General features: G+C 32.5%; 3 protein-coding genes across 3 annotated transcripts; 2 read left to right on the top strand and 1 right to left on the bottom strand.

Annotated features, from left to right (window-relative positions):
• Positions 1-3367: 3367 nt before the first annotated feature.
• On the top strand, positions 3368-3757 carry BDB00DRAFT_756317 (uncharacterized protein; the record flags this gene model as incomplete). Its single annotated transcript, XM_053118898.1, has 2 exons — positions 3368-3539; positions 3585-3757. Coding segments are annotated over 2 exons (345 nt in total), but the record flags the coding sequence as incomplete, so codon positions are not given.
• An 8437-nt stretch (positions 3758-12194) lies between these two features.
• Positions 12195-13809, bottom strand: BDB00DRAFT_784606 (uncharacterized protein; the record flags this gene model as incomplete). Its single annotated transcript, XM_053120474.1, has 6 exons — positions 12195-12218; positions 12247-12392; positions 12470-12774; positions 13027-13028; positions 13454-13469; positions 13781-13809. The coding sequence occupies 6 exons, from the start codon at positions 13807-13809 to the stop codon at positions 12195-12197; spliced, it is 522 nt and encodes a 173-aa protein (XP_052983950.1).
• Positions 13810-16768: 2959 nt separating this feature from the next.
• Positions 16769-17617, top strand: BDB00DRAFT_868285 (uncharacterized protein; the record flags this gene model as incomplete). Its single annotated transcript, XM_053126452.1, has 2 exons — positions 16769-16838; positions 17397-17617. 2 exons carry the CDS (start codon positions 16769-16771, stop codon positions 17615-17617), a joined length of 291 nt encoding a protein of 96 aa, XP_052983949.1.
• Positions 17618-19974: the final 2357 nt, after the last annotated feature.

Genomic DNA, 19974 nt, shown 5'->3' with positions numbered 1-19974 from the left:
GTTTGCACTTGGATGTTCTGGAAGCAGGAGTCAATGTTGCTCCAGCACAAGATGACAATGTCTCTTTCGCCACCAGTTTTGGCAGTCACAGATCATATATCCCAGCGATACGCAGATAAAATGCTTAGTATGCTTCTCTTAGCCCAGTCACAGTCGTATTCTTCCACAGGATGGAAACGTGCACTGTCCACTATTTCCCACAGATCGTCAAGTGACTTTTCTGATGTTTAAGATTGAGAATTGAATATTCTTGCACCTGCATTTATATATTAGCCCCAAGTAATAGTACCTTTCCCTTAAATTTCTCAAAAAATGTCGAGATATTCTCGGGATGCTTAGGTAGCGGCTTGAGATTGTGGCTTTTGAGCTTTTCTATCTGCTCTGCAATGAAGATGGTCTTTGGAGGACATTCAGCTACATTAGATTTTTTAAAATTATTTATTTATACATTATTTTATATATAACATAATTTATGATCTATTTTTTTTAACATTTTTATTTTTATTTTTTTTAAATGCGAAGACTTCTAATATATCATATGACTTTTTTGTTTATTTATTTTTATTATTCAATATTAAATTAAGAAAAAGAAAAGTAATAAAAAATTGATAATTATTTCTCAACTTTTCGGGGCCATGTGATATATTAGAAGTCTTGGCATTTAAAAGAAATAAAAATAAAAATGTTAAAAAAAATAGATCATAAATTATGTTATATATAAAATAATGTATGAGGAACAAATTATAGCATTTGTTCTCTCTTATAATAACAAAACATAAATGTTTTTGTTATTAGTCTAAATCTCATTATCAAGCCCCAATGTTTCGAAAGCAAGTTTCTCAACCACCCCTATTTTATATTTACAGAATTTTTGTATTCATAAGAATTACAAAAATACTTAATAATTACAAATTTTATTAGGATTACAAAATTAAAAAACCATATTTATAAATATAGTTTTTTGTTTTTAGACTTATTACATTAAAAAATATTATAATTTTTTAATGACCTATAAACCTTTTATTATCTTTTAACTATAAGTTATATTTCTATAAATAAATAATTTTAAAAGATCTAATGTAGCTGAATGTCCTCCTTGATAATAATTTGTATATTATTTTATAGAAAATCTTAATATTTTTTAAAAAGGAGGACATCCTAATATAATCTAAACATTAATATTTCAAATAAATTTTAAAATTTAACTGTTTCTAAATACTTATCTATTATTAATGTTTCATTAAAGCTTTCTTGCCACACCCATTCATTGTATGTTTCATCATAGTTTTTCCATTTTACCAGAAATTTCAAAGGGTATCATAATTATTAACTTTATGTAATTAATTAAAAATTGAATTTATTCTTAATATAAAAATGGAACAAGAGATATTAACAAATGAATTACAAAATATAAATAGTAAATATTAGTACTTCTTGGATATGAATTATCCCATAGAAATATCTAATTATAAGCATAGAGAAGAGATTAAAAGTATTGATAACATAGAAAAAGTAAAAGAAGAACTTACTAGTAAAATAGGGTATATTCCTGTGTTCTTTGTTTTAGTAAAAATATTTAATAAATATGATTATAAAGGACCATATGTATTTATAGAAAAAGGATTATTGATTTTACAGTGGACCCCCGAATTTTTCAACCCCATTCGTTTCAATACCCGGGCTTTTTCAAGAAATTTCTAGGGAATGACCCAAAATCATTAATAAATTTTTCAATACCTCGTTATTTTTCATTTTCAATATATCTTTTACCCTTGAACTCTATACGGGGGTGAAGTATCTATATTTTGCAACATCATGTGGATCGTATTCATATAAAGATGTATGAATATTTTTAATACAATTTGCGAATTTGAGGTGTATATCTACGTTTATGACCATGTATGCCTATTGTTATGCTCTAAAAAAAGAGGTTAAGGTTCTCTGTGTCCCATTCATTTGCTGTCGGCGCAAGTGGTCTCTCACTTGTCTAAGCCTTTCTTTGAGGGAGCCTTCCTCTAAAAAGCAGATAAGACTGATCACAAGTAGTGAATGGTGTTGTTTCAGAAGTGAGTTTGCTGGCTTCTCGCGGCTGTCATTCGTTTTTTCTTTATTTATCGGAGCAAGTAATTGATAAGATCGGATCTCAAGAGAAACTAGGGAAGTCATTATATGTTTATCAAAATCTTAAACAAGTAGAGCTGTGTGTCAGGTAATTGTAGAAAATATATATTCCATATAATATAAAGCAAAAAAGCATGTGGCAGTATGGATTTAGAAACAGTACTGTACAGTAGTGAGAAAGTTTCAGCTAAATTTTAAAAGTTTATCCGGAAGATTGCTGCCACTACCCTTCCCCCGATGAAATTCAAACCCGCTTTATTTTCAAGAGTGCTCAGGAATGGCAGCCTTGAAAAAAGCGGGGGTCCACTGTACATCATTTAGTTATAGGAGATTCCATCAGAGATATGGAAGATTCTATACCATATTCTTCATTTCATGAAATGTATAAACAATTTTGGGATGATAATAAAAATGAATTAAATAGATTATTTACAGAGTTATTGGAAAATATGTTTTCATCTACTGCTTTGAGAATAATTAATGCTAAAAAAATTAATCCAATAGGATTTAAACATCATACTCTTTTCATAGATAGTCATGATAGTAGAATTGACTATTTAAAAAAGATATAAAGAAAAGAAAATTTTATTCTTATAAGTTTAAAAAAAGTGGCTTAAGGACACAAGTAGTTTGCGATGTTAATGAATTTGCAATATATGTTTCTGAAAGCAAACCATGTAGAAATTATAATGATGGTCAAATGTTTTTAGAAATGAAATTAGAAAATAAATTAAATGAAAATGATTGTCTTACATTTGATAGTGGATATTATTATTGTGGTGAACCACATTAATACACTGCTTAAGATATCAACAATAAGATATTCAGTTAAACATTATAGCACACACGTATGAACACTACGGCATTTCGGCTAAACACTATTGAATAAAATCTCTCACTCAGATGATCCACCTTACGTGAACAGGACAATGAACCTATCAACAGGTACCTCAGCCATTACATCAGCTAACGCCAGTCTCAAAGATGTGCCCGATTAACATAGCGACTTCAATAGAAGTTCTGATATGTCCTTGATCCATCCTCTATCACATAGTTTATCCATTAGTCGGATGAATTGATATCGCCGTCTTAATAGCTAGAATATAAAAGAGCTTTATCTTTTATTGGAATAAAACATCATCTCAAAGATACTTAATCTTGTCCCTTATTATCTTTATTAAAGCTCTATTATCACAATTATTACTTTGAAAAATTTATAGAAAATTGTGATAAAAAAGGAAACGATAATATAAGTACAAGTAATTTTATGTTTCCAATTAGAAAAAATAAAAATGAGGAGTTAACTGATGATGAAATATTATATAATGAGACATTTGGTAGCTTCAGAAGTAAAATTGAAAGTTATTTTGGTTTACTTGGTAATAAATTTAAAAGACTTAATAATAATGAAAGAAATTGTAAAATAATAGGTATAAAAATATATAATATACAATAGAAATTAGTACTTTTATTATTAAATATACAAAAGCTTGTTAATATTTATAATATACCTATAAAACTAAACCATATTTTATGGTCTAATGAAAACTTTAATTATCCTAATCCAGATAAAGAAATAGATAATATTATATACAAGTTTAAGTTAGTAAAACTAGTGGAAATGAATAATAGATAATCAGATTTCTTATATAATTATTTTGAATATAACAATATGCAAAGATCAAATGAATTAAACATGGATCTGGAAAGTGAAAATGATGAAGAAAATTTTGAAGTAGAAAGAATACTAAGTCATAGAAAATTCAAAAAGAGGATGAAATTTCTGGTAAAATGAAAAAACTATGATGAAACATACAATGAATAGGTGTGGCAAGAAAGCTTTAATGAAACATTAATTATAGATAAGTACTTCGAAATAGTTAAATTTTAAAATTTATTTGAAATATTAATGTTTAGATTATGTCAGGATGTCCTCCTTTAGTCGGGGATCGGCCAAGTTGAGGATGAGGCTGTGTGCAGCACTTTAATGAAAAGCAATATTGATGAGCCACAGAGTTAAAGTACCCAGTTCATATGAATACATACTATTCATATGGAGTTTTAAGTGCGAATTCGTACAAAGCCCATTATCTAGTAGTTTGCAAAGTAGGTCTAGACACTACATTCGTACTACTGCTGCTTGCTCGAAATTTGGGTTTGATTATATTGGTAGCGAGGGCTTGGCTTATTGGCCTTTCTGTGAGATTGGCAATATACTAACTGACAGTCTTTGGTAGGGCTGTCTACAGTGATTTTGATTTAGTAAAATACAATATATCACATGCACGTATACTCCAATATGAGAACATACATTCCGAAACAAACTTATTAGAATTGTGATGCATACTGTCGCAATGCTTCAAGAAGAATAAGAACAAGTGCGAAACTGACGAAACGCATGCCAGTCCATTGTCCACTAGATGCTTCAAAGCTTTATTGGTCCTTAGGAAACAACCGAGTCTTTCAGTGAGCGGATGGAAGCCTGGTCCTGAATCGTACTAAAGGCGTGTTGGACACAAAAACGGTAGCATCGTACCAGGAGCTGCAAGTCGATGTCTGGGTAAGACAGAAAAAAGTGTAAAATAGAGAGATGGGTAAAATGAGTGGATTACGCGACGCTTGTGACTATTGTATTGTGCCAACCTCATCGGTTCAGCTGGCCAGCAGCAGGCTGCAACTGTGCACCAATCATTATATAGCTACATTGTGAACAGGGATTATTTCCAGAGCCATGAAGGTCTCCCATATTTCAAGTAACCCTGCCGTGTACGTTGTATTTTAGCAACAATCTCTTACACTGTCTGATAAGTAGTACACAACAGTAATCATTTTCATCAGTCATTAATGATATGGAGTTTATCGAAGCCACAAGAAGAGTGCCTGATAAAAACCACGTGAGTGACCACCGAGCCCAATTATAGGCAAAAAAGCAAGTATTCAATCGGTTCATTCATCGTTCGACAAACTTAAGTGACATATTTGGAATGTAAACGTTAAAGAAAGACTACCCATGGAGTGGGTGATATAGCAAAGATCAGATACAGAAGTTAAATGAGAAATGGGCAGGACCGAAAAGCCTCACTGCCTCGACGGTGCTGTGTCTACTTCCACAGCCTTGCATCGCTCAACTACTGATCCTTCTATTCGATACCTACACTGAATATTGTATTCGATGGCGTAATTAATACGAGCAAAAGCAGAGAGAAACGGACGGAGAGATAGAAGTACTCGGTAACACTCCTAGTTACATATCATTCCAGCAACAGCAGGAGCCACATGAGTTAATATTCCATTTCATCATCCAAAATTAATGAAATGCAAGGCGTATCTGAAGTGGCTACTGAATATGATACACTTGTGGGATCGGCACATAGACAAAGATGTATTTAGAAAAGGATGGGATCAATTCAAGTGAGAAGTACAAGTATAGGGTAAAAGATAGACAGAAAATGTGAAAAGTTTTTGGTACGCGGAACATCTCATAGTCTGATATTTACAAATTTATTATAAAATTTCATCTATTTATGATATTTTTTCAAATCCGGAGTTTTAAATTGTGCATATTAAAATATAATATAAAAAGTGCTCTCAAAATGGTTTGCCTAAATGAATTTCTCCCCATCAACTATATCCAACTGTGTACAAATTTATGCAATGAACTAGATGTTTTCATGCAATCTGAATTTAATCATTTTATTGAAAAAAACATAATTGAAAAAGTTAATAAAAAAGTTAATAGAAAAATAAAAAATTTATTCTCTACTGATTATTTCCTATATCTTTCGATGCATAATAGCTTTTGTACATATAAATCTAAAAGAGGAAAAAAGAAAGGTACGTTTTGTGGGAAAAAAATAAGAACTAACTTATCTGATAATAAACCTGACTTTCTTTGTTGCTCACATAGTAAAAAACATATACTAAAAAAAAGAAAAAAAAGATATACAAGTAGATATGGTGCACGCCGCCTTAAACCGTACCGCTTTAGTAGGTAACTTTAAAGTACTGTGAAACCATCTCACCACCCCATATCAAAATTTTAAACCGATAAAAATGTTCCTTTTGACTAGGAGAACAAAGTTATCGGTTTGGATTTTTCATTTTTCTAATAAAGTTTTGAGTTACCGTCGCTCAAAGTCGGAACAAGTTTATAAGTGATAGGGAAAATTGACAGTAGTTCGAATCCAGCTTAAACCAATCAGGAGCTTTCGTTTGTTCGGCAAATATATATGCCGAATTTGTATTACATGAGATCTTCACCGATTATCGATTATACTGTTACATATTGCTGCGTATAGAAATTTCGTCAGTAGATTGTAGTCTTATGCACCTCTTTCTTTTACAAAGAATCTAATATTCATTATGGGAAGCGTCAACAGACGAAGTCGCCTTGTCAAAAACAACCAGTAACGTGTGCAAAGTAGCCAATTCGGCAAAAAACTACCTGAACCTACAGATAGCTCACGTGCTAGCTATAGCAGTGATGATTCTTCCGATGATTCTTGTGAATACGACGATACTAATGGGTTGGAACATGAAAGGGATGATACTGTACTGGAACGTTCAGGAACTCGTTTGCTTGAATGGTTTCAAGGTGCCGACAATAAGCTAAGAAGCTCGTATACTGGTATATATTCTCTATAATTATGATAGCAGCACTATGAAACACATACAAATGGTCTATTGCATCCTGAGAAAAATATTGACAATGTTGGGTGAATGGAGGCAAATCAGAAAGTACTTATTATCGACGAAAACGGGATGCTAAGGAACTCGCTACCCATGTAGAAAAAATGAGACGGCTTACTGATATGGGATTTACTAAGATTCAAGATCCTATGGAAACGAGCAACAGCAGCAGTGATGATGAAGATGCCGACGTTGAAATCGATGAAGAGCTGGAGATGTTAAAGATTGTGCGGCCTGCTTTGATCCAATTACGCAAGGATATCAAAAATAAGAAAACCGAAATAAGCATGATGTCAACTATTGAGGCCAACAAATACCTTAGCATCGAAAAATATGCCAAGCTCCGGATCGACGATAACATGCGTATTATGGAGGCAACACGATTGGTTGCAGATGCCATTTGGGAGAAACACACTATGGTGCATACTGACTTAAACCATGAGCTGTCGAAAATTGAGCATTTTTTGAAACACCGCGGCCAAATTAACACCTGAAACACCCGATACGTTTCTTCATATATCATACTCTATGTTTGCACTAGTCAGGGAATTACATGATCGATACTATACTCATTTATTTATGATAGTCAGAAATAACGGAGGTAAAAATACAAACTAATCACTTGCAATAATTCTGCGGTGGGATTTGTAACTTCTAGAAGTTATTTTTCTCTACGATCTTGGCAGCTTCACGATCGTCTTTCATATCCTTGTATGCTTAAATATAACGCTAGTAACGGTTGTAGTATCGACGTATGATATCCGCTCTTTGACAGGTACACTTCGCTCAACTCAGATAATGTAGATTGAAACGAAGTACTGACAATGGTTGGTACTGAGTTATCCTCGATTTTGATTCATGTTTGAGAGATTATCGATATTATATTGCAACGAAGTATTGATAATAGTTGGTCCTGAGTCATTCTCGATTGTGATCCATGTTTGAGAGATTATCAATATGGTGCTAATTATGTAATATTTGATTCATCTATGTGTGTGGTGTTTTCTCTACTGCATTTTAATGGTTACGAAGATGGTGGAGTGGGTTGAGTTATTTGGATCAATCTCAAAGTAGTGTAGCTTCACTACAATGAGCGAGTATCAATGAAGGAAACACAACCCTTGTGTAAAAGCAGTATGATAATGAAGATAACGTGTTTGTGTAACCATGACGAATGCAATGTTACACAGACTGTAATAGCCTACATCACCTCACTGATCTACCCCTCCCACCTTGTCGAAATCTTGGGTCTATATAGTAAATTTTCATATTCCGACAAAACTTTGATGGCTATCAGAGCTCTCCAAAACACCTTTTTTCATAAAATAACGAGTAAGAAATGCTTATAATATGCTATTAAACACATCTTGCTGGTCAGAATCTCAGAAAATTCACTTTGGACAACTCTGATACACTTTCTTTTTTTGGGTCGGTATTTCAAATATATTAACGATTCAAGTCAGTATGCACCATAAACATTTGCTGACAAGAATCCGTTGGTGGACCAAAGAGTATCTTGAAACCGGCAAGATTTGCATTAATCGCCAAGGTGCTCATGTTAAGTCTGCGTCACTTTTGGCTGATGAAAATGTCAAGGAGGCAGCTTGCACTTGGATCCGTAGTCGAAAGCCAGCAGAAAGGAGTATCCCAGAGCTCAAGGTGGAACTAGAAACGAATATATTTCCGAAAGTATCCAATATCAGCAACGCAGCAGTATCTGAGCGCACCATCACACGATATATGGCTCACTGGGGATTTGAGTATAGAGAAAGTGGAAAAGATGTACGTACATGGAAAATATCAACTATATATTAGCACATTAGATAGATAGCTAAACGTACTCCTTTTAAAATTGTCGACAGATCTATTTTGATGGTCACGAAAGAGATGATGTAAAGGAGTACCGTGTTCGCTGGGCCAGGGCAATGATGGGATACCGCAAGAAGATGAAAACGTACACTGAAGATGGCGAGTTGGTCGAGCCAGTGTTAGAGGACGAAAACGACGTTGAGCTGGTGATGGTAACACATGACTAATGCATATTTTATGCAAACGATGACAAGAAAACCAATTGGCTTGCACAAGGCGAAACTCCCTTAAAGAAGAAAGGACCAGGAGCATCGTTGATGGTAAGCGATTTCTTGTGCCCATGTCATGGCCGGCTCATGCTATCAGAAGAGCTCCGTAGTCTCCCTGAGCATGCAGACATTCCATATGAAGCATGAGAAATCATTTTACCTGGTGCAAACCGTGAAGGCTATTGGAAAAGTGAAGATATGGTCAAACAATTAAGGAAAAAGCAATTCCTATATTCCAGGCAATGCATCCTAATTGTAAAGGTATGTTTTTCTAATCATTATATCATATATACTGAATATTATTTAATACAGCGTAATTAATCTCTTACCCGAACAGCTGTCTTTTGCTTTGACCAGAGTTCCAACCACAATGCCTACAGGGAGAACGCCTTACGGGCCCAAAAGTTCAATCTTAATCCTAAAAAAATCAGTCAAAAGCAATACTTGCGCGAACCATCAACTCGTATCCGGGATGGGTGGTTTTTTGATGAAAAGAACGAAATGATGTTTCAATTCATGTACAGAAGAATTGATGGCAAAATTCATCTGCGAGGCATGCGTGAAGTTAGTATTTTTGTACCATTAGTCACGAGACATAGCACTCACTGTTGTTTCATTCTTTTGTAGATTTTAGAAGAAAGAGGCCTTTGGAAACAAGGGATGCAGAAAAAGGAAGCAACAGAGGTTTTAAGTGCCCAGCTTGACTTCACCTCAGAAAAAAGTGCTATAGCATATGCTGTTCAAGGCGCCGGTCACGGTTTTCAGCTTTACCCAAAGTTTCATTGTGAGTGCAATTTCATTGAACGCTATTGGGGTACTGTTAAACGAGAAGTGCGTAAGCGATGCAACTACACTTTTGCAAGCCTCAAGAAAACTGTCCCCGAAGTTCTCGATAGTATTCCGCTGCCAATGATCCGTAATTTCAAGCGTAGAGCATGGAGATACATTAAGGCATACCATAATGGTTTAGAAGGTCGTGATGCTATTAATGCTGTAAAAATCTACACATCTCACAGAAGAGTTCGAAAGAACATGTAAATATATCTATCCATTTCATATGCGGCATTTGAAAAATAGCGGGGATATAAATTATAAAATTGACAGTAATTTTTGCTGGAGGTATGGTTTAAGGTGGCATGCACCATAATATTGCTGAAAATCAAAGATTTAATAAAAAATCGAATAATGAAGAATTATCAAATATAAATATAATAAAAAAAAAGAAGAAAAAAAGACTAATGAAATTAATCATTGGAAATCCTTTTCTGTTATGTTTTATTAATATTTTACCTTAATAATATGAAATTATATGTTTAGATGATGTTTTAGAATATATTCATTCACTAAATCCTTTTCATTAAATCTATTAATATGCAACCAACTATTATCTATAGATAGATAATTTTTCCATTTCATAAAAAATATATATTCATTATGCTTAATTTTATGGTCAACTATACTTTCTATTTTATATGCTTCATCCTCTATACTTCTAACTTTACTTATATTAATAGCTTTTTCCTTCCCTTTACCTTTACGTCTTCTTTTCTTTTCATTAAACTTAGGAATATCATCTTCACTACTATCATTATTATTACTATTATTATCTTCAATAACCTCATTATCAATATTCATATTATCATCAATATCAAAATTTAAAAACTGTTCTTGTAATTTAATTATTTTATCTTTTTTTAATGCAGCTTCACTTGAATTACTAATAACAATATCTATTAATTTAGCTTCAAATGGAAATTCAAAGTCATTAGATTCCCATAATTTATGATGTACTTGTATATTTATATTAAATTTATCACAAAACTTTTTTATATTCTTTAGTAAACAAGCAACCCGAAACTGAAGATTATAAAATTTTATATTATTCATTTTTACTATGGATTTATTATTATTAAATCTATAGTATTTATTACCAATTTCTGAAAACTGGTTTTCAATTTTTGATCTAAAACTACCAAATACGTCATTATAACGTCTTTCATCTGCTGTTAAATTTACATTAATTTCTTTATGGATTGGATATATAAAATTATTTTTAGATAAATCATATCCTTTTTCACTTGAAAGTTCTATCAAATTGATTTATAAATAAAGTATATCTACTATCAGTTACTAATACATCTTGTTTGCTTAATTTGTTATATAGTTTCATATTTAAGAACATAGAGCCATCAGAACTATCAGAACAATAATCACTTTTTGATGTATAAATTATCATATCATTCATATCAGATACAATTTGTGTTCGTATACCATTTTTTTTAAATTTATAAGAAAATAATCTTTCACGCCTTATATCAGTATTAACATAATTTATTCGTGAGTCATATCCATCAATAATAAATGTAATATGCTTAAATAATGGTGGATTATATTTATATGATGATAAAATACGTTATGTTACTGTTGAAAACATATTTTCTAAAGAATTATTAACTATTTTATTTATTCGTTTGTAATTATCTTCATCCATCCAAAATTTTTTATAATATTTATGATATGTTGCTTGAGGCAAATATTTATTAATTTCTATACCTGATATACCTGATGCTAATTGATATAATAGGAATAACCCTTTTTCTATTTCGAAATAAGGTCCAGCATATTCACAATTAGTATATAATATTATTAAAAAAAAGAATACTGATATATATCCAAGTTTATCAACTAGAATTTTTTTAATTTCTTTAATATTTTTAATATGTTTTATTTCTGTACGATGTTTATACTTATGGTTTATAATAGGCCAATTAGATTCTAAAAATTTCCAATTATTAATAATAATTTTATTAACTTCATTATTTATTTTTTAATTTAAATCTTGCTGGTCCATTATACAATTTATCTTTTTTATAAATATAAAATTCAATTTTATAAATAATTAAAAGTAATTTATAATCATGAGAAATTTTTGTAACTCTTAAAAAATTTGTACTTTTAATTTTTATGAAATATTACAACTAGGATACATACCCCTACAGCGTCAAAGATGGAAATATAATGCAGTGAAAAGAGCATGTTAAAGATGGGTGGAAATGTAGATGCGTTTTTGTCGGAAAAGGTTTAGAGTGATTGTGGGTAGGTAAATGCGTGCTTATTTTTCTTGCATATATGAACACTCAGAGTCGTCGGCCTTTCTTTTTTGTGGGGTTATTTTGACAGGTCCGTTCAATGCTGATGGGATGATGACTGTGCTTGTTTCTGTTACGCTCGATACGAAATCTGACCTGTTTTTCTTTGGCTTGGCAACTACATCCATGGTCGATTTTACGATTCCCTGTTGTTTTCTTATGAGCGGAAGTTGTGAATCCACTGCAGAGAAAATGAATAACGATGTTACCTTAATCTTAAGGACAGCTTCTAAATACGGGATGTAGGTTTTATAAAAGTCGATCAATGTTTCTGGACTTTGCTGTTGTTTGATTTCCCGGATACAGCACATATATCCATCTGGAACGTCCATCACATATGTTTTCATATGCAAATCTGGTAGAAAATACGAGTAGTCTTTAGTCAAACAAGAGCGAAACAGATTGGTTGTCCTAGTGGAACTGAAGACTTACATGCATGGACCATGCCTACCACTCGCAACAAACGGACACTCTCTTCATCGTGCTCGACCTTAGCAATCAACTTTAGCATGATGTCTTTTAGTGTTTTTGGGAGGTTCATGAATGTTTCATGGAGCTCTTTCTCTCCGACACTGCTTTCATCGACAAAGCCGTTCTCCGCCACACCGTACTCCAATTGGTCGTTTCTCAGTATCAGGTCTGGCTTCAAGGCATGGACTTTTGGATGGATGGAGCCATCTAATGACAAATGACCTTCGTTGACACATGCGGATCCAGATACTATATGTTGGTCGCTCCTAGAAACAAGAAGAAGTAGTATAATCTTGATCCATAATTAAAATATTAATATTTTGAAATAACCTAATTGAATCATCAATTGGTTCTTCTTGAATTAAAATTCTCTAATGTTTGAGAAGATAATCTATTAAATTCTTCTCATGGATTAAATGAATCAGAAGAAATGATTCCTCCAATATTTGAATTAGAAATAATCATTTCATCAATATTAGTGTTACTAATATTATTATTATTTAGATCAATATTATTACCTCTGAGATAAGTTAGAAAATTATAGTTTAATCTTAAATTACTAATAGTTCTATAGATTCTTACACCTAATGATTCTGAAATTGGAAGAGATGAATTATCTTCAATCCTCATTGATGAATATCTAATTCGATCAAAATCACTATCTCTATCTCTATTCATAAAATAAGTTAATAAATTAAGAATACTAATATTATTAATATTAATATCAGGTCTAACCCTAGCCATATAATATTGAGCGAATCTAAGGAAACTTGCTCTTAAATTAGTATTCAATTCTGGTTCAATATTAATAATTGAATCCTCAGATTCAGAATCAGATTCTAAATCATCATCTGAATCATAAAATGAATCATACCATTCTACTAATGAATTAAATCGATTAATACCTGAATTAATTAACTCATTCTCTAATAATGAAGTACTTACTGTATTATTAATAATACTAGTAGTATTGTTAATCCATTCAATACTAGAGCTAAATAGAGCAGTAATAGAAAAATAAACACTAGTTGTAGTAGAATTAATCCATTCAATACTTGAATTAAATCCTTCAACCCCTGAATCAATCCATCTATTAAGATAATCACAAGGAGTTCTAGTATATGTATAAATTGCAGACACAGCTGTATAAGTCTGATACAAAATGAAACCAGTAATCATTAAAGATCATGAAACACAAATAACATTCAAGTAATGATTCCATTCAATTTCTGAAAGAATCTGTGGGATTGAACTCCAATCAATATTACTAACTTTATTTTTAATTGATTCAAAAATACCATTACTACTTGGTGTATTATCTTGTAATTTAATCTCAAGATATTCAAACTTAGGAAATTGAATACTTAGTAATTGAATTGAAGGTAATTCAATAGAAAATAGATTAAAATCATCAATTAATGAATTAAATACAGCTGATTGAGAAATCTCTCTTGAAAAAAAGAAATTACTAAAGTTATCCTCGAATATAGAGAAAATAGGATTAACAATAGTTTCAGAATTTGAAGTTGGTTGATACTTTTTCAAATTCTCGAACAATAAAGATAAAAAAATAAATAACATAGTTAATTTGTATAAAGCCTAAAAGATGCCATAGATTTATTTTTAAATATTAAAATAGTATAAGCTATACTATTTTTTTAATTTTAGATTAGTAATCGCAGGGCTTCTACCCATTCTAATCTCTTCGTGTGTAAGATCTTTGTATAACTTCAGGACTCTAAATATATTATGAGTAAAATCACTAAATTTTTATACATTAATATTATGATTTATGATCTTTACAATATTGCAAGTAATTTCCAAACAGAGTCTTATCTGAAGTGGTATCTTTCTTTCCTAATCGAGTATAGGAATTATTAGATCTTTCTACATTATTATCATACCAAGTTCTAAATCCTGATTCTAATAATGTTTCCTTAATATTAGTTAAAGAAATAGCATTCTCTTGAATTATAGGTTCAGTTTCAAGAGAATCTTGAATTACAGATTCAGTTTCAGGATCCTTTTGATCTAGAACTAAACCTTTAGTTTTATATCTAAGCTCAAGATCTTTAACTTGATTATAAAGAAGACCATCTAATAATTCAATTTGTTTTAAATTCATATCATGAATAGAAGATAGTAATCTAGCTTGTCTAAGATCAGTAAATATCCTAACTGAAATAGTTAGAATATAGATAATAGTTAAGTATAGGCGAATGAACAATATCTATAAATTTTGTTATAAATAACAAATTTTATGATATTATTCTATTCTAGTTAAGCTCCGTTCATTTCATTCACTCCGGGTGTCGAACTAAAGTTCTAGCCTAGGGGGGAGGGGGGTTTGCTCACTACCGTTGCGCCACTTAGAGTGTTTTAAACATAATGGTTGAGATTAACCCTATTGGTTGAAAATCTTATAGTGTTTGAGAAATTATTTTTTTTTAAATAATTAATTTCACCACTTATTATAAATACTTAAAAATTATATTACTTATAATTTTTTACATATTTATAATTTCACTAAAATCATAACACTAAGAGTTATCCCCTATAGAAGAATCTCATCTTTATGAATATAAAGATAAGATCCACCTAGAATAGTGGGGATAGCAGTTAATAAGATTTTAGGTATAATAAAAATCTAATCAAGGTAAAACATCCATCGATTAGATTTAAAGATTAATACATTACATATCTTTATTGGATAACTTTTAAAATAATTTAGTAAATGAAAAGAATCTCTCTATACTTTTAAATAATTATATCACATAAAGATAATTAATACTAATACCATTAATATTTGCTTGGTTTGGTTTGTTGCCTAGATATCCAGGGGGCAAAAGTAGTATAGTCTTAAGACGATAAGAAACCTTAGAACCTACCTTTTATTTTGATTTCCCCTTTTCCTCCCTCGTCTTTTTAATAGACTACCACTAACAAGATAAATAATAAATAGATTATTTTATGTATATAAATTATTTGTTATTCACAATTATACAAGAGATTCTTACCTAGAGTTTATCCTAGATTCACACAAACAAGGATAACATATGGGTTGATCAGGATATTTAATACCTAAATAGATTTACTGCGTCATAGAGGATTATTTTAATTTAAGATTTTTAATAGTTGAACTTCTACCAATCTTAATCACCTCAAATTTGTTTAGTTCTAGTCTTTCTTATAAACTATAAAAGTAAGGAGATGACAATGTAAACCAACCCCTTGATTAAGAGATTCTCCTTTATTATAATATTATTTTCACACAATTTAATTCAAAACAATTTTTTAAGACAGTAGGTGCAATTGGAACATTAGGCGGTCTTACTTCAATATATCATTTAACTAAAATGAAATTAAAAAATGTTTCAAGATTGAAAGAAAGAGAATTAATTCTTAAAGAATAAAAACATCTTTTAGAAAGAGATAAATTTGAGTTTGAAAAAGAAAAATGGAATAAACAATTTCAAGAATTATTAGATTCAAAATCTTCTTCAAATACTTAAGCTATTTCATCCCAATCAAATAATTCTAATTCATCTTCAGAAAATATTACTGTTGATTCAATCTATGACTGGGATCTATTCAATACTACTGATCTAAATCTAACTCAATTTGTTAGATTTGTAGAACTACTAATTGGTTCTATGGTATTATTTTCTTTATTGTTTTTATTAATGGAATATATTCTTAATAAAACAATTAATTAAATATTAAGATAAATTACCTAAATGGCTTAAATCATTATCAAATTTAAGATCTAAATATATTTTTATCCATCAATTATTACTTATTTTTGAGATTATGACTTTGTTGATTTTTAACTTATTATATAGTTATTCTTATTTATTTATTACTATAATGAAATTGTAGATTCTGTAGGAATTACCATTTTAAGTTATTCATCTCTTAGTTATAAATCACTCTTACGATAAAAAAATTTTTAAAAATATTTTATAGCAAGGGTGGGAGATTTATTCTTTACTTCTAGTTTTAATCTTTTCTATCTTAGAGCCATACCCCGACTATCCCCTACTGGGCCAGGGGGGGTACTGGGCCAATGGGGGGATACATTATTTCATAATAAAAAAAATTATTACCAACTATAGATGAGAAAAAATTCATCAAAAATTTAGCAATTGCCCTAGTCCCTTTCAGGAAAAAAGATCTGCCAGAATGAATCGAACCTACTGCAATGTTTGCACTTGGATGTTCTGGAAGCAGGAGTCAATGTTGCTCCAGCACAAGATGACAATGTCTCTTTCGCCACCAGTTTTGGCAGTCACAGATCATGTATCCCAGCGATACGCAGACAAAATGCTTAGTATGCTTCTCTTAGCCCAGTCACAGTCGTATTCTTCTACAGGATGGAAACGCGCACTGTCCGCTATTTCCCACAGATTGTCAAGCGACTTTCCCTACATTTAAGATTAAGAATTGAATATGGTGCAAGCACCTTATAATCCGCAAATTTTCAGGTAATCTTTGAATCCCTACTACTTTTTAATATCACCTTAAAATAGAAAAAGAAGCGGCTACTTATGTTTTTTAGACCTTTAAAAACAATATTTGTAGATTAGATTTGAGTTCTTGCTTCTTTAAAAAAAGTTATAGGCTTCTGAAGTTAGTCACTTTTGGCTGAGGGATAGCAAAATGAAACATATAGGATTATACTTAAGCAAGCAGAAATCAAGTTTAGCCTTATGGGTAAAATATTTAAGCGGTCCAAAGCTACTTACGACTGGCTACTAACTTAGGTTCATGTTTGCTTTGCCTTCTTATGCGTATTCCACACAATTTTTCCATTATACCTCGTCCTAAAGATCAAGCTGCTAAAAAGCCTAATTGAACAGAAATCAATAACTTCGTCACTATAATGGAGCAATTGCAGCTGCATATGAGGAACGACTACCACCGTCCTCACCGTCGCAGACAACAGCCGCAACATTACCACTACCGTATTCACCGTCGCAGATGGTAGTCGCAACCTCACTACCACCGTCCTCATGGACACTGGCAACAGCGGCAACAACATCACTACCACCGCCCTCATGGACATTGGCAACAGCGGCAACAACATCACTACCACCGTCCTCACCGTAGAATATACCAGAATATAATATTATCGTTTTATTGCTTTAAAACTATCGAGCTTAATATCTTATAGATTTAACTATCTATTGCTTGGCATTATGGGTTTATTATCGCTTGGTAATTTGTCTTTACTTTTCTTTCAATTAAACAGAAAGAGAGGGGAATAGATAGCAAAGCTTTTGTTCAATCACGCTCTTCTAGAAAACGGGCAAGATAGGGCATATCTATATAAGCTGAGTTAAGGATAAGAAAAGAGAGAGGGGGAAGGGCTACTGTATATTCATTACATACAGAAATTACAGTTGCGTGGAAAATATGTTGCAGACCTATCGGTGAGTACTACTACTGCCGCCACACTATCACAACCAACAACGGTATTAATATCAACGTCTCTATCTTAAACATCGTCTATGTCTCCATTTCCGCTTCTATCCGAAACGACACTTCCAGTCGCTAGACGTGCAGCATCCACTAACTACTCAGGACCAAAGCGGACCGTGCAGCTTTGCGACTCATGGTTAACCACAAATCATACACACGGATGATTTAGTGCGATACGCTCAGCAACAATGACATCGAACTCTTGGGTCTGCTATGTGCTCATGAAGCAGCTGACTCGTGCCAAAGATCTTTGAGGCAAATTCTGCACTGATATTGACCAGGTTTGTTCAATTACAAGTATTATAAAAGGGTGATGTTTCGCTTCATTGATGAGGTGTTGTCGTTTGGCTGCGCGGAAGTAACAGGACTCTCATTAACATCAATGTCATCATCGGGTCGGCTTGGACATCCATATTGTAAGAGTCGACGAAGCTCAATTGCGCTTCTAAAGCCTATGTCACAGTGTATACATCCGCTTCGTTCTTGAGCCTGTCACACTTTATCTTGATAAGCGCGATTATCCAGTTGACCTTGCGCCTCTCAGAGGAAGCGGTTGTTGCCTACTTTGTCCTTCGTGCTGTTTTCGTTCTTCTCGTCGAGCTGACTATTACTGCTAGCTTAGAGCTTGTTATGGACTTGAACTGACGTGTGTATCTTACAATATATAAATAAAACAAGTTTATTCGAAAAGCCCACAAATAAGAAACAAGTAAAGTAAAAGAGGAAACCACCTCGTTTTGGGGACCTAACAGATTATATGCTCGTTAGAACTGTGAACGGCTACGTGTAGCTAGAAGAGTCTCTCGATCGTGCTCGGAAGGAGCATAAGGTTATTGTGGTCATTACGAGGGCCGCTGAATTCTTCAAACTGATTATTCGGTATATTGTCCGTGGAATGCAGGTTCATCTTCCACGCATATATCCTCTTAGCTAATATACTTCATCATATCAGAAATTTTCACAAGTATCATATTGCAGTCCCTCAATCAGTGCTTACATACCTTGGCCTAACAGGCCAACAAGTTCCCCATCTTCTATTCCTGCTATTACCAGCATCTCCAAAGCAATCTTCAAGAATTTTCATACATGTTTTTTGCCGGGGTTAGCTGCTTTTTGATCCTTAACAAAAAAGTAATCCGTGATGAGTTAATGTGACAGGATTAACAAACGCGACAAAGCCTTGCAGCATATGCGCTATGTTTGTATCAGCGGCAGTGAATGACTGAGATGAAGATGGTGGGTACAGTAGGTTATCCCAAGCGAATAAACAATGAGCTATCCAAACTTAATGGTGACCAAGAAAAGTACTTGATGTTACAGAAGGATTTACAAATCATGCTTTATCTGGAGAAAATTCAAAGTACAGCACTTATCGTCGATGATGAAGGATGCATCGCTCTTCTTCGTAGCCCACTTTGGCAGGTCGGCTGCAAGTTCTCAAAGAATATTCAAGCAGTAACGGATATCCTACTCCTTATCATCCGCACGCCATTGCTTGCCTTGGCAAACCGCTTTCATCGCCTTTCGACTAATAAAAAGCATATTATCGTGTCGCTTGGAGTGCATTAAGATTTAAAATAATCCATGATTGCGAGTTTTTCTTCGGGGCCGAGTGGAATCAAGGGAGAGTAGGAGCTCTAGGAGAAGACAAATGTATAGGAAAGGGATGGTGAATGATCATGGTCCTTTAAATGAAAAGAATGTTCGATTATTCTGGTCTTTGTAAATTCAGATACATCAATTGTGGTAAGCAGGATGGGTGAAGTTATTTATTGGTATTATAATGTTTGAATGAGTGTTGAGGAAGTTTTGATGAAGATGAATGGCAATATGATAGAAGTAAAAACCATGTACTGTATGTAGTAGGGTTTCCCTATACATACTTTGATATACGGGAGCAGTCATAGCTACGATGGACGCTTCTACCCTCCGTTGTAAAGGTGTAAGGTCCGGATACTTGGAAGTAGCAGACAGATATACTAGAG

This window comes from Zychaea mexicana, assembly GCF_025766255.1.
Source record: "Zychaea mexicana strain RSA 1403 chromosome Unknown BDB00scaffold_8, whole genome shotgun sequence".
Taxonomy (NCBI): domain Eukaryota; kingdom Fungi; phylum Mucoromycota; class Mucoromycetes; order Mucorales; family Lichtheimiaceae; genus Zychaea; species Zychaea mexicana.
Note: the sequence above shows the minus strand (reverse complement) of the source record. Positions and strands in the feature narration are given on the sequence as shown.